This window comes from Bombina bombina, chromosome 7, assembly GCF_027579735.1.
Source record: "Bombina bombina isolate aBomBom1 chromosome 7, aBomBom1.pri, whole genome shotgun sequence".
NCBI classification, from domain to species: Eukaryota; Metazoa; Chordata; class Amphibia; order Anura; family Bombinatoridae; genus Bombina; species Bombina bombina.
Genome location: NC_069505.1, coordinates 260539336 through 260554285, shown reverse-complemented (window position 1 = coordinate 260554285; position 14950 = coordinate 260539336). Strand labels below are relative to the sequence as shown.

Below are 14950 nucleotides of genomic sequence, written 5' to 3'. Positions count from 1 at the left end.
GATCTGTGACAAGTCCCTGCCGGGACCGCAAGGAAAATGGAGGCCGCTGCTTGAGAAGTTCGTCACAGGAGCGGATGCTCTCTCTAGCGTAACTGAGCTAGCAGCGGTGAGGTTTTTACCTTCTCCGCTGTCGATGTCTGCCTCCACTTGTCTGTCTTTGCCTCGAGAGAGATCAGGGCAGGATGGGTACTTTACCGGCCTTTTCGCCGGTCGGGATAGCTGGGGTCTCTGCAAGGCCGCGTGGGTGTCCGATACAGCGCAGGGCTCTTGACGTGATGTGCCGGTTAGATTATATTTCTTTTTAGTGTGACCGGAGGGTTCCCCAAGTGTTCAGCTTACATGCCCTTTATTAGTTGGTAAAGGGGGAGAGGGATTATGCCAGGTTTTAAGTGTTTTGCTTACATGGGTATTAGGAGCCTATTTAGAAAGCGGCCATCTCCCTGCGTGGCCAGACTCCGCCCCGCCCCAATAATTTTTACAAAGGTTCTGGGCTCACTTCTGGCGGTCCTAAGACCGCGAGGCATAGCGGTGGCTCCTTACCTGGACGATATCCTGATACAGGCGTCAAGCTTTCAAATTGCCAAATCTCATACAGAGATAGTTCTGGCATTCCTGAGGTCGCATGGGTGGACAGTGAACGAAGAAAAGAGTTCTCTATCTCCTCTCATGAGGGTTTCCTTCCTAGGGACTCTAATAGATTCTGTAGAAATGAAAATTTACCTGACGGAGTCCAGGTTATCAAAATTTCTAAATGCTTGCCGTGTTCTTCACTCCATTCCGCGCCCCACGGTGGCTCAGTGCATGGAAGTAATCGGCTTAATGGTAGCGGCGATGGACATAGTGCCATTCCCGCGCCTGCATCTCAGACTGCTGCAATTATGCATGCTCAGTCAGTGGAATGGGGATTACACAGATTTGTCCCCTCTACTAAATCTGGATCAGGAAACCAGAGATTCTCTTCTCTGGTGGTTATCTCGGGCCCATCTGTCCAAGGGTATGACCTTTCGCAGACCAGATTGGACAATTGTAACAACAGATGCCAGCCTTCTAGTTTGGGATGCAGTCTGGAACTCCCTGAAGGCTCAGGGTTCATGGACTCAGGAGGAGAAACTCCTCCCAATAAACATTCTGGAGTTAAGAGCAATATTCAATGCTCTTCTGGCTTGGCCTCAGCTAGCAACACTGAGGTTCATCAGATTTCAGTCGGACAACATCACGACTGTGGCTTACATCAACCATCAAGGGGGAACCAGGAGTTCCCTAGCGATGTCAGAAGTCTCCAAGATAATTCGCTGGGCAGAGACTCACTCTTGCCACCTGTCAGCGATCAATATCCCAGGTGTAGAGAACTGGGAGGCGGATTTTCTAAGTCATCAGACTTTTCATCTGGGGGAATGGGAACTCCATCCGGAGGTGTTTGCTCAATTGGTTCTCCGTTGGGGCAAACCAGAACTGGATCTCATGGCATCTCGCCACAACACCAAGCTTCTTTGTTACGGATCCAGGTCCAGGGACCCAGAAGCGGCACTGATAGATGCTCTAGCAGCGCCTTGGTTCTTCAACCTGGCTTATGTGTTTCCACCGTTTCCTCTGCTCCCTCGTCTGATTGCCAAAATCAAACAGGAAAGAGCATTGGTAATATTGATAGCGCCTGCGTGGCCACGCAGGACCTGGTATGCAGACCTAGTGGACATGTCTTCTAATACAAGGTCCTTTCAATCATCCGAATCTACTTTCTCTGAGACTGACTGCATGGAGATTGAACGCTTGATCCTATCAAAGCGTGGCTTCTCCGAGTCAGTAATTGATACCTTAATACAGGCACGAAAGCCTGTCACCAGGAAAATTTACCACAAGATATGGCATAAATATCTTCATTGGTGTGAATCCAAGAATTACTCATGGAGTAGGGTTAGGATTCCTAGGATATTGTCCTTCCTCCAAGAGGGTTTGGACAAAGGATTATCAGCTAGTTCTTTAAAGGGACAGATTTCTGCTCTGTCTATTCTTTTACACAAGCGTCTGGCAGAAGTTCCAGACGTTCAGGTATTTTGTCAGGCTTTAGTTAGAATTAAGCCTGTGTTTCAACCTGTTGCTCCTCCATGGAGCTTAAACTTGGTTCTTAAAGTTCTTCAAGGGGTTCCGTTTGAACCCCTTCATTCTATTGATATCAAACTTCTATCATGGAAAGTTCTTTTTCTAATGGCTATTTCCTCGGCTCCAAGAGTCTCTGAGTTATCTGCCTTACATTGTGATTCTCCTTATCTGATCTTTCATTCAGATAAAGTTGTTCTGCGTACAAAACCTGGGTTTTTACCTAAGGTGGTTTCTAACAAGAATATCAATCAAGAGATTGTTGTTCCATCATTATGTCCTAATCCTTCTTCAAAGAAGGAACGTCTTTTGCATAATCTAGACGTAGTCCGTGCCTTGAAGTTTTACTTACAGGCTACTAAAGATTTTCGCCAAACATCTAACCTGTTTGTTGTTTACTCTGGACAGAGGAGAGGTCAGAAGGCCTCGGCAACCTCTCTTTCTTTTTGGCTTCGGAGTATAATCCGTTTAGCCTATGAGACTGCTGGACAGCAGCCTCCTGAAAGGATTACAGCCCATTCTACTAGAGCTGTGGCTTCCACCTGGGCCTTTAAAAATGAGGCCTCTGTTGAACAGATTTGCAAGGCTGCAACTTGGTCTTCCCTTCATACTTTTTCCAAATTTTACAAATTTGATACTTTTGCTTCTTCGGAGGCTATTTTTGGGAGAAAGGTTCTACAAGCAGTGGTTCCTTCCATTTAAGTTCCTGCCTTGTCCCTCCCATCATCCGTGTACTTTAGCTTTGGTATTGGTATCCCACAAGTAACAAGAGAAAACATAATTTATGCTTACCTGATAAATTTATTTCTCTTGTAGTGTATCCAGTCCACGGCCTGCCCTGTCCTTTTCAGGCAGGTCTAAATTTTAATTAAACTACAGTCACCACTGCACCCTATGGTTTCTCCTCTCTGGGCTTGTTTTGGTCGAATGACTGGATATGGCAGTGAGGGGAGGAGCTATATAGCAGCTCTGCTGTGGGTGATCCTCTAGCAACTTCCTGTTGGGACGGAGAATATCCCACAAGTAATGGATGATCCGTGGACTGGATACACTACAAGAGAAATAAATTTATCAGGTAAGCATAAATTATGTTTTTTGCAACATATATTGTTTTTCTTATATTGTTAGTATACTTTATGCCACATCACGGTTGTCAAATTGAATTTAGTGGTTATATGGTTTATTATGTTAGACCAATGTAGCAACACCCTATGTGGTAAAATTATGTGCAAATTATATTTGTCTTATTTCACCTGTGGGTCTATGTTAAATAGCAGCTGCAATCCTATACCAGATATTCACTCAGCTTGAGAAAGCCCTTGTCTATGTAGGGTGAAACACGTGTAGCGCAACAGTTCACTCGGCTTGCTGCCGACTTCCATGCTGTTTGGAATTACAGTATATGTTTGAGAAAAAGAAGTTACCACTGACCGGACTCTATCTGTACTGGAGGAGGTGATTCATGGATTCTGTGGTGAGCGGTGGTTGTCCTTAATTAACACAGGGGTGAAGAATCGGATTTCAGGTAAATAAGCTGTGTGATGTGGCTCAGTGCTTTATGGTTCAGAGCATACCTGTGAGAAATCAGCGCTTTCCAATCCCTGCAGAGTGATACACTCGGCCCCTCTGGCAACAGTTCAGCTCGCTCTTAATTTTGAGTGAGTGGTGGGGACTTTTATTCAGGGACTCTGTATATATTGATGGCCCCGGTAGTGTTGTGTGACGCCACTTGAATTGCTCTATACCACTTACATTGCACCGTATGACCGGTTAAACACAGATTTACAAGAGGAGATTTATTGTTACTGCAGCGCATGGCATACTAACACAGCTTAAGCACAATTAACTCTACAGTTTGGATATTGCTTCAGTGGAATTATTTATCATTAATTAACTTTTGTGCTTTTGTCAGTGGACACACTGCTGGTAACTTTACTAATAAGAGCTCTTGCTTTTGTGTGAGGGGTAACGAATGCATAGCATGCTTATTATTGGATGATGAATTGTATCAAGCTCTTTGCAATATTGCACATACTTTATTGTTTATGATTTATTATATTTTCCTTTAATAAATTAGTTGCATCTTGACAACCGTGTGAGAGTCTAGCTTTGAGCGATTCACAGATTCATTGTTTCAATTTTATTTTTGAGACTTTATGTGTAGTGCTGGATAAGGTTTACTTATTGTCTTTTTCTAATTATATTAATTTTTAAGCCTCCTTGCACCTGGGGTCTCATCTTAATATTAAAAGAGGTGGGCCCTAGTACACCAGTCTAAATATTAACCCCTGCTAGCTGGTGTCCACTTTTTACACACACACACACACACATATATATATATATATATATATATATATATATATATATATATAGATCACTAATATTATTATATTATTATATTACTTATATAAGTAATTATATATTACTTATATGCTAAATCACTAATATTAAAGGGACATCATACTCATATGCTAAATCATTAATATTAAAGGGACATAATACTTATATGCTTAATCACTAATATTAAAGGGACATAATACCCATATGCTAAATCGCTTGAAAGTGAGGCAGCACAGCTGTAAAAAGCAGAAATGAAAACATCACCTGAACATCTCTTTGTAAAAAAGGAAGATATTTTACCATACAATTTCTTCAGCTCCCCAGAGTAAGTGCTCTGGTAACAGTTATACTTCAGCTGCTGTCCAGCTGCAAGTTGAAGAAAAAAAAAAACAATAGCCAATCAGCATCAGCAGTGCTGAGGTCTTGCTTTGCTTTGATCTCATGAGATTTCACTGTAAACTTCCTTAAACTGAATAGGAAAATAAACATGACTGTGCTGCACATACCAGATACCACATACGCACCTTAAAGTCTCTTTTCCATGTGGAGTGAATACTGAGGAAATTTTGAGGTAAAATATCTTCCTTTTTTACATAGAGATGTTCAGGTGATATTTTCTAGTCAGTTTTGTACAGTTATGCTGCATCACTTTCAAGTGCTTCAACATTTGGGTATCATGTCCCTTTAAAGTGACAGGAAACTCCAAAATTGTCTTACATAATTCGGATAGAACATATAATTTTAAACAACTTTCCAATTTACTATTATCAAATGTGCTTCATTATCTTGTTATCCATTGCTGAAGGGACAGCACTGCACTACTAACAGGAAGCTGAACACATCTAGTTAGCCAATCACAAGAGACAAATGTGTGCAGGCACCAATCAGCAGCTAGCTCCCACTAGTGTAGGATATGTGTGTATTCTTTTTCAACAAGGGATACCAAGAAAACAAAAGCACATTTGAAAATAGAAATGAATTTAAAAGTGTTTTAGAATTACATGCGCTATATGAATCATGCAAGTTTAAAGGGACTATGAACCCAAATTTTTTCTTTCTTGATTCAGATAGAGCAGCAATTTTAAGAAACTTTCTAATTGACTCCTAGTATCAAATTGTCTTCATTCTCTTGGTATATTTATTTGAAAAGCAAAAATGTAAGTTTAGATGGCGGCCCATTTTTGGTGAACAAACTGGGTTGTTCTTGCTGATTGGTGGATAAATTCATCTACCACTGAACAAGTGCTTTCCATGGTTCTGAACCAAAAAATAGCTTAGATGCCTTCTTTTTCAAATAAAGAAAGCAATAGAACAAAGAAAAATTGATAATAGTTTTAAATTATAAAGTTGCTTAAAATTTTATGCTCTATCTGAATCACGAAAGTAAAAATTTGAGTTCAGTGTCCCTTTAATTTTGACTTTAAAAGGCAGGGACAGGAAGCCAAAAAACGGGACTGTCCCAGGAAAAACAGGACGGTTGGTAACTATGTACATGGTTCTTCCTGCTGAGCCTGCAACATGTGTAATTTATAAGAGTCCAGTAAAAAAGGCTGAAGATATCACACAACTTTATCTGTCAACAGCAGTAACGCACACTAACGCAACTGTGCAAGATATAAGTGAAGCTACGGTCAATGAGTTTCATACATGATCTTGCCACACAGCCGTGTGCCCCCTTATGAGCGTCTATTAATCTAGCCAAAGTGAGTTTGTTGCAATAATCAGTTACCAGTTCTCACACTGAAATATCCAGAAATCCTGCCATATAAATGACACTACATAATGTCTAGATATTGTTGCACAATTTACACAGTGGACACAGTAACAACCGACTGCTGCACAGCCTTTAATGAAGATTTTTGCGGTTTCTTGCACAGTTTACAACCTTCAGAGGGATCCGCTATTTGTATTGATCTCTGTAAGGAACTGGAGCTCCCTCTGCTGGCTGTAAGCTATATACACACATTTAACTTACAAGCCGTCAGGAATGTTTATAAGTACAGACAACTAGAGGGAAGGTAAAGTCAAAATGAAACTTAAAGGGACAGTGTAGTCAAAATAAAACTTTCACGATTCAGATAGAGCTGCAATTTCAAACAACATTCTTATTTACTTTTATCATCAAATTTGCTTTGTTCTCATGGTTTTTTTGTTGAAAGCAAAACCTGGGTAGGCTAATATGCTAATTTCTAAGCCCTTGAAGGCCGTCTCTTATCTCAGTACATTTTGACTGTTTTTCCCAGCTAGACAGTGCTAGTTCATGAGTGTCATATAGATCACTGTTTCCCAACCTTGGTCCTCAAGTTCCCCCAACAGGCCAGGTGTTCATTATAGCTGTGCACAGGTGAAGTAATCAGCTGATGGGTGAGAGCAGGTTAGTAACCATGGTTACTGACCAGCTGATTATTTCACCTGTGCACTGGTTCAGCTATAATGAAAACCTGGCCTGTTGGGGGTACTTGAGGACCGCAATTGAGAAACACTGATAATAGATAACATTGTGCTCACTTCCATGGCGTAATTTACGAGTCAGCACTGATTGACTAAAATGCAAGTCTCTAGCGTCAGCTAGTCATGTTGACACAACCCATGGCATTATCAAGACGTTTGAGATGAAATAAAGGCGTTTTTATTTTATCCTCTTTATATTAAAATGCAAGTCGGTCAAAAGAACTGAGATAAGGGGAAGTCTGCAAAGGCTTAGACACAAGGTAATCACAGAGGTAAAAAGTGTATTATTTTAACAGTGCTGTTTGTGCAAAACTGAGGAATGGGTAATAAAAGTGGTTATCTATCTTTTTAAACAGTAACAATTCTGGTGTAGACTGTCCCTTTAAATTGATTGGATAGCGCATGACATTTTAAACAGGGGAAAAAGAACAGATCTAGATGGTTTGGGGTGTGGGTATAGATTACTAGATGCTGTAGGGGGAGATATGGTCTGTGTGTCAGGTTAGGGGTGCAGTATTTACAGGGGACAGAGGACAGATATAGATGGTTTGGGGTTTGGGTATAAATTACTAGATGCTGTAGGGGGAGATATTGTCTGTGTGTCAGGTTAGGGGTGCAGTATTTACAGGGGACAGAGGACAGATCTAGATGGTTTGGGTATAGATTACTAGATACTGTAGGGGGAGATATGGTCTGTGTGTCAGGTTAGGGGTGCAGTATTTACAGGGGACAGAGGACAGATATAGATGGTTTGGAGCTTGGGTATAAATTACTAGATGCTGTAGGGGGAGATATTGTCTGTGTGTCAGGTTAGGAGTGCAGTATTTACAGGGGACAGAGGACAGATCTAGATGGTTTTGGGTGTGGGTATAGATTACTAGATGCTGTAGGGGGAGATATCGTCTGTGTGTCAGGTTAGTGGTGCAGTATTTACAGGGGACTGAGGAAAGCTCTAGATGGTTTGGGGGTTCGGTATAGATTACTAGATTATGTAGGGGGGATCTGGGGTGTCTGTGTGTCAGGTTAGTGGTGCAGTATTTACAGGGGACTGAGGTCAGATCTAGATGGTTTTGGGGTTTGGGTATAGATTACTAGATGCTGTAGGGGGAGATTTGGTGTGGCTGTGTGTCAAGTTAGGGGTGCAGTATTTACAGGGGACAGAGGAAAGATCTAGATGATTTTGGGTGTGGGTACAGATTACTAGATGCTGTAGGGGGAGATATGGTCTGTGTGTCAGGTTAGGGGTGCAGTATTTACAGGGAACTGAGGACAGATCTAGATGGTTTGGGGTTTGGGTATAGATTACTAGATTCTGTAGGGGGAGATATGGTCTGTGTGTCAGGTTAGGGGTGCAGTATTTACAGGGGACTGAGGACAGATCTAGATGGTTTGGGTATAGATTACTAGATGCTGTAGGGGGAGATATGGTCTGTGTGTCAGGTTAGGGGTGCAGTATTTACAGGGGACTGAGGACAGATCTAGATGGTTTGGGTATAGATTACTAGATGCTGTAGGGGGATATATGGTCTGTGTGTCAGGTTAGGGGTGCAGTATATACAGGGGACTGAGGTCAGATCTAGATGGTTTGGGGTTTGGGTATAGATTACTAGACGCTGTAGGGGGAGATAAGGTCTGTGTGTCAGGTTAGGGGTGCAGTATTTACAGGGGACTGAGGACAGATCTAGATGGTTTGGGTATAGATTACTAGATGCTGTAGGGGGATATATGGTCTGTGTGTCAGGTTAGGGGTGCAGTATTTACAGGGGACTGAGGACAGATCTAGATGGTTTGGGTATAGATTACTAGATGTTGTAGGGGGAGATATGGTCTGTGTGTCAGGTTAGGGGTGCAGGATTTACAGGGGACTGAGGACAGATCTAGATGGTTTGGGTATAGATTACTAGATGCTGTATGGGGAGATATGGTCTGTGTGTCAGGTTAGGGGTGCAGTATTTACAGGGGACTGAGGTCAGATCTAGATGGTTTGGGTATAGATTACTAGATGCTGTAGGGGGAGAGGTGGTCTGTGTGTCAGGTTAGGGGTGCAGTATTTACAGGGGACTGAGGACAGATCTAGATGGTTTGGGGGGTTTGGGTATAAATGACTTGATGCTGTAGGGGGGACCTGGGGTGTCTGTGTATCAGGTTAGTGGTGCAGTATTTACAGGGGGCTGAGGACAGATCTAGATTGTTTGGGTATAGATTACTAGATGCTGTAGGGGGGATCTGGGGTGTCTGGTGTGTCAGGTTAGGGGTGCAGTATTTACAGGGGACTGAAGACAGATCTAGATGGTTTTGGAGTTCGGGTATAAATTATTTGATGCTGTAGTGCTCTGGGGTGTCTGTGTGTCAGGTTAGGGATGCAGTATTTACAGATGGTTTTGGGGTTCGGTATAAATGACTGGATGCTGTAGTCTGAGATATGGTCTGTGTGTCAGGTTAGGGGTGATGCTGTAGTGGGAGATTTGGTGTGTGTTATCGGGTGAGGTTTGTAATGTGTTTTAGAGGATGGAAGTGAGATATAGAATATCTGCTTACTGAGCACAATACAAACAATCACGCATGGGCTATAATTAGGGTTATGCTAAACATGAGAGAAGGTAATAGGCCAAAAGGTTTAATAATTTAACAGTACAATTAGGGCAGAGCAGAGGGCCCAAACATTAGTTTGCTTATCTGCTTCATGGGACAAACGCCATGTTTGTAGTTAAAATTAACCAATCACAAATTATACAAATTCTTTAATTTTATCTATAAGTCAGAATCAAACATTCATGATTCAGATGGAGCTTACGTTTATAAATAAAAAATCACAATTTACCTTTATAAGGAAATGTACCTCTTTCTCTTAGTTTTCTTTGTTAAAGTTTAGCTTCTTCTCATGAGAGCATACTGAGGTATTGGGGTTTATAGGGCTGTACCCATACAGGATAAATACATGAAGGGACTGTCTAGAGGGCACATTTGTTTCTATCAGCATACTGAGGTATTCTCAAGAGTGTGCATGTGAGCACTGCATGGCATCAGTGTTTGTAACAATGTTATATATGTCTGTTGCTTTAACAAGGTTTGAATTTTTCTCCCACAGGTGCCGCGATTAATGGACTGAAAAATGGTAACTTCTTTGATGACGCTTTCTCTAAAGCCCACGTCTTTGCCGCTGTGCATGATGCGGTCACGTACCTGACCAAAAAGTGTAATGACCAGGTGAGTGGTTTACTTTCTTGGCCAATAACATCACAGACTGAATACTGTAACTTAGCACACTACACGGTATGATTTATACATAAGAATCTACGCAGGGCTCCAGTAAATATTCATCACAATTCCAGTATGAAGTGGCTGGCATGGAATATGCAATTCAAACTCATTCCCTAATATGACTCTGTTTTCAAATGCACTGAGACAGTTAAACTGCTCTATTTACAATGGGCCAGGTTATAAGTGGAATGCTAATGTATTTATTCGCTCTCTCTAACTGCACTGATGGTAAACTTTAATGCGGTTGAGTAAGCACATGTATGACAAATTGAAAGTAAAAAGTGCAACTCTGATATCACGATCATGTTAAAGGGATATGATACCCACATTTTTTATTTCATGACTTACATAGAACACCAATTTTAAGCAACTTTCTAATTTACTCCTATTATCAATTTGTATTCGTTATCTTGGTATCTTTATTTGAAAAACAGGAATGTAAGCTTAGGAGACGGCCCATTTTTGGTTCAGCGCCTAAGTAGTGCTTGCTGATTGGTGGCTAAATGTAGCCACCAATCAGCAAGCACTACCCAGGGTGCTAAACCAAAAAGTGGAAAAAGAATATGCTCTGGTGTTTGTATTATTGCACTATTGTTTGCATATAAGTGCAGATGAATTAATTAAACACATACGTAAAAGCATCTCCATAGCAACAATGCACTACTGGGAGTTAGCTGAGCACATGTGGTGAGCCGATGACAAGAGGCATATGTGAGTAGCCACCAATCACCCTTTAATACAAGCATTTTCTTCTACTACAAATGGTAATGCTGCTAACAGAATGAAATGGCTCAGTTGCTACATAGGCGCCGATTTATCAATGGCCGAATGGCCCCTGATGCCCCTGTTTCCGCGTGTGCCTTCAGGCTCGCCGGAAACAGCAGTTATGAAGCATCAGTTTTAAGAGCGCTGCTCCTTAACTGGTTCACTGCCTTTGAGTGCAAAATGTTAGTGACAGCGCTAAAAAGCATAGGTCAAAAAGTTTCTTATATATGCAGTGAGTTATTTGTAATATATGGTAGGTATAAATCTGTGATCATATACGAAAGCAAATATGTGTTTGCTAGTAGTAAAGATTAAAAAATGTAGCGCACTCTAGTGCGGTCAAATAGAAAATGTTTATCCAAATAGCATATATATTAGGTAGATACAAATCTGTGATATATAAAAGCAAATATGTGTATGCTGGCGATAAAAAAATAAGTATATAACACTCAAGTGTGATCAGATAAAATAGCATATATTTAAAAACACATATTTTCACAAACATACATAAGGGACGTCTCCCTTCAATTAAAACAATGCAGCTAAAATGCCTATTATCAGGGAAAGTGAGACACGATCTGCGCTCCTTTAATAGGACTCTTATCTCAAAAATGTTTTTTAACAACAGGAAAATAGGAAAATTGGATATGAGTCCCAGCGGTTTCCAAATAATGTGGGGAACTGATTTATTAAGGCAGTTTATATGGGTGTAAATATAGTTAATAAGGTACCTTATTGATGCAGTGTTTCCTTTAAGCAGTGTTGCGTTAAGCTTTTAACGAAAAAAAGAGATGTTATACCTTCAGCTAGGGTGATATTTCTTCTCTGCATCCAAACAGCGATCTGTTTGGAGCGTATATCAGCTAGCTCCCAGTGGTGCAGAGATGGAAGATTTGCCTTATTTATGCAGTGTTTCCTTTAAACAGTGTTGTGTTAAGCTTTTAACAAAAAGACAAAGATGGTATACCTTCAGCTAAGATGACATTTCTTCCCTGCTTCCAAGCAGCGATCTGTTTGAAGCGTATATCAGCTAGCTCCCAGTGGTGCAGAGATGAAAGTTTTACCCTCACAGAAATATGAACATTATTCAAATGGATGCAATTTTGAATATACCTTCTAGGCGTTCTATTTCACAGTCCTTGGTAATGGAAGCAACAGGTAACAGTGTAACAACTGTAGCACTCTGTGAATGGTGGTCTTCAGATCAAAGGTGTATACCACTAGTAGTGGTGTGATCGTTTATACAGCAATTCCTGAACGATACTTGGAGAGCTGGATGCTCAGTTCGTGGTAGTGAGGCTGTTTAGCAAACAGCTAAAAATGTGGATTCCAAAATCAGTAGTAAAAGCTGACTGTGATGCAATCAGTAGTTCAGAGCAAAGTTAGGATTAGTCCTGTTCAACGCGTTTCGCCACTGTAGGACTTTATCAAGACGATCACACCACTACTAGTGGTATACACCTTTGATCTGAAGACCACCATTCACAGAGTGCTACATTTGCACATACAGTTGTTACACTGTTGCCTGTTGCTTCCATTACCAAGGACTGTGAAATAGAACGCCTATAAGGTATATTCACAATTGCATCCATTTGAATGATGTCTATATTTCTGTGTAGGTAAAACTTTCACCTCTGCACCACTGGGAGCTAGCTGATATACGCTTCAAACAGATCGCTGTTTGGATGCAGAGAAGAAATATCACCCTAGCTGAAGGTATAACATCTCTTTTTTTTCGTTAAAAGCTTAACGCAACACTGCTTAAAGGAAACACTGCATCAATAAGGTACCTTATTAACTATATTTACACCCATATAAACTGCCTTAATAAATCAGTTCCCCACATTATTTGGAAACCGCTGGGACTCATATCCAATTTTCCTATTTTTCTGTTTATAAAAAACATTTTTGAGATAAGAGTCCTATTAAAGGAGCGCAGATCGTGTCTCACTTTCCCTGATAATAGGCATTTTAGCTGCATTGTTTTAATTGAAGGGAGACGTCCCTTATGTATGTTTGTGAAAATATGTGTTTTTAAATATATGCTATTTTTATCTGATCACACTTGAGTGTTATATACTTATTCTTTTATCGCCAGCATACACATATTTGCTTTTATATATCACAGATTTGTATCTACCTTATATGCTATTTGGATAAACATTTTCTATTTGACTGCACTAGAGTGCTCTACATTTTTAAATTTTCTTTACTGCCAGCAAACACATATTTGCTTTCGTATATGATCACAGATTTATACCTACCATATATTACAAATAACTCACTGAATATATAAGAAACGTTTGACCTATGCTTTTTAGCGCTGTCACTCACTAACATTTTGCATTTAATATTTAGATTATCTTAGAAGGGGTTAATCATTAGTGACAGCCAGGTCCTTTTATCTTTGGCGCTATCCTGTATTCCTTGCATTCGCCGCCTTTGAGGCCATGGACATCAATCCGCCAGATCCTATACGATCGGGTTAATTGACACCCCCTGCTAGCGACCGATTGGCCGTGAATCTGCAGGGGTCAGCATTGCACAAGAAGTTCACCAGAACTGCTTGTGCAATGTTAAATGTCGACAGCGTATACTATCGGCATTCAACGATCATGTCGGACAGACATTGATAAATCGACCCCATAATGTATAAAACAGGACAGTTCTAACCAGCAGGAATCTACTACATAATTGTGTTATCCATATCTAAACAATATTGTATGTTTATTTCAGGTTACCCCAGATACAAGATTATGACCTGTGATCCCCAGAAGATCTACATGAATCTAGATGCATTGAAGACTGTAGATTTTTTTTGCTCTCATCGTACGAGTTTTTTCTATTGCAAAAAGCTATAATTATGTTTAATATTCTATATTTCGTTATTTTGATTGCTGCAGGGTTTATATGGAGTTATAAATGTTGTTTTACAAACTGATTTGGGTTTATATGGATTTGTTTTAGTAATAAAAAAAAGTGAAAAGAATTAATTTCAATGTTTATTTCACAAACATATTCTGTTATGCTTCCCCTACCAACCGAGATCTTCAGTTAGTTTAGAATATAGTTTTGCAGTCAGAGGTTTAGGGGCCGATTTATTATGATGCGGGCGAACATGATCTGCTGTAGCCCGACATCGCTAAATGCCGACAGCATACGCCGCTGGAATTTAACATTGCACAAGCATTTCTATTGAAGGGGGTGTCAATCATCCAACCTCAGAGATGGCGGACGAGTTAAAGGGACAGTAAACCTAGAATTATATAACATTATTTTTAAGGTTTACTGTCCCTTTAAGGAGCAGCGATCTTAAAACGGCTGCTTCTTAACTTATGTTTCAAGGGAACCTGAAACTACAGGGGTAGATTGCAGAATCCGCTGCTTGTTAAATCTACCCCAGAGAGTCTTTGTACAGTGTATCAGCACACAGTTATTGCAACAGAGACCTTAAAACACCTTCTGATTGGATGCCCAATTTGTAAACACATAAACAAAATCCAGGGGCAATGGTTGCTGGTGTTTTAAGCTAGTGGGTGGTATAATCTGCACCTCTCTCAGAATGTTCTACCATTTCCATATATTTCACAAGTTGGTTTTAAATACAGACATTAGATCTTTAATCAGCAATTTATTTCAAATGGTTTTACAATTTAGCTAAAAACACTATTGACATCATATTCATTTAAAGAGCCCCTATAAAATATTTAAAGGAACAGTATATCTAGGAAAATTGATTTGATATTAAAAATGCCCTATTTCTTTGACAAGATACGATGAGTCTACGGATTTTATCCTTACTTATGGGATATCGCCTCCTGGTCAGCAGGAGGAGGCAAAGAGCACCACAGCAGAGCTGTATATATAGCTCCTCCCTTCCCTCCCACCCCAGCCATTCTCTTTGCCTGTGTTAGTGATAGGAAGAGGTAAAGTGAGGTGTTAGTTTAGATTCTTCAATCAAGAGTTTATTATTTTTAAATGGTACCAGTGTGTGCTATTTTTCTCAGGGCTAGAGCTGCAAGCTTTTCTGCAAAGGAGA

At 40.4% G+C, this 14950-nt stretch overlaps 1 protein-coding gene across 1 annotated transcript in view; it reads left to right on the top strand.

The window, feature by feature from the left end:
- The window catches only part of SLC26A6 (solute carrier family 26 member 6), a 156995-nt gene extending 143095 nt beyond the window's left edge, over positions 1 to 13900 (top strand). The window contains exons 19-20 of the mRNA XM_053688958.1: positions 9974 to 10092; positions 13648 to 13900. Of these exons, the coding sequence (XP_053544933.1) occupies positions 9974 to 10092; positions 13648 to 13671 (143 nt within the window). The 3' untranslated portion in view covers positions 13672 to 13900. The remainder of the gene's footprint in view (positions 1 to 9973; positions 10093 to 13647) is intronic.
- Positions 13901 to 14950: the final 1050 nt, after the last annotated feature.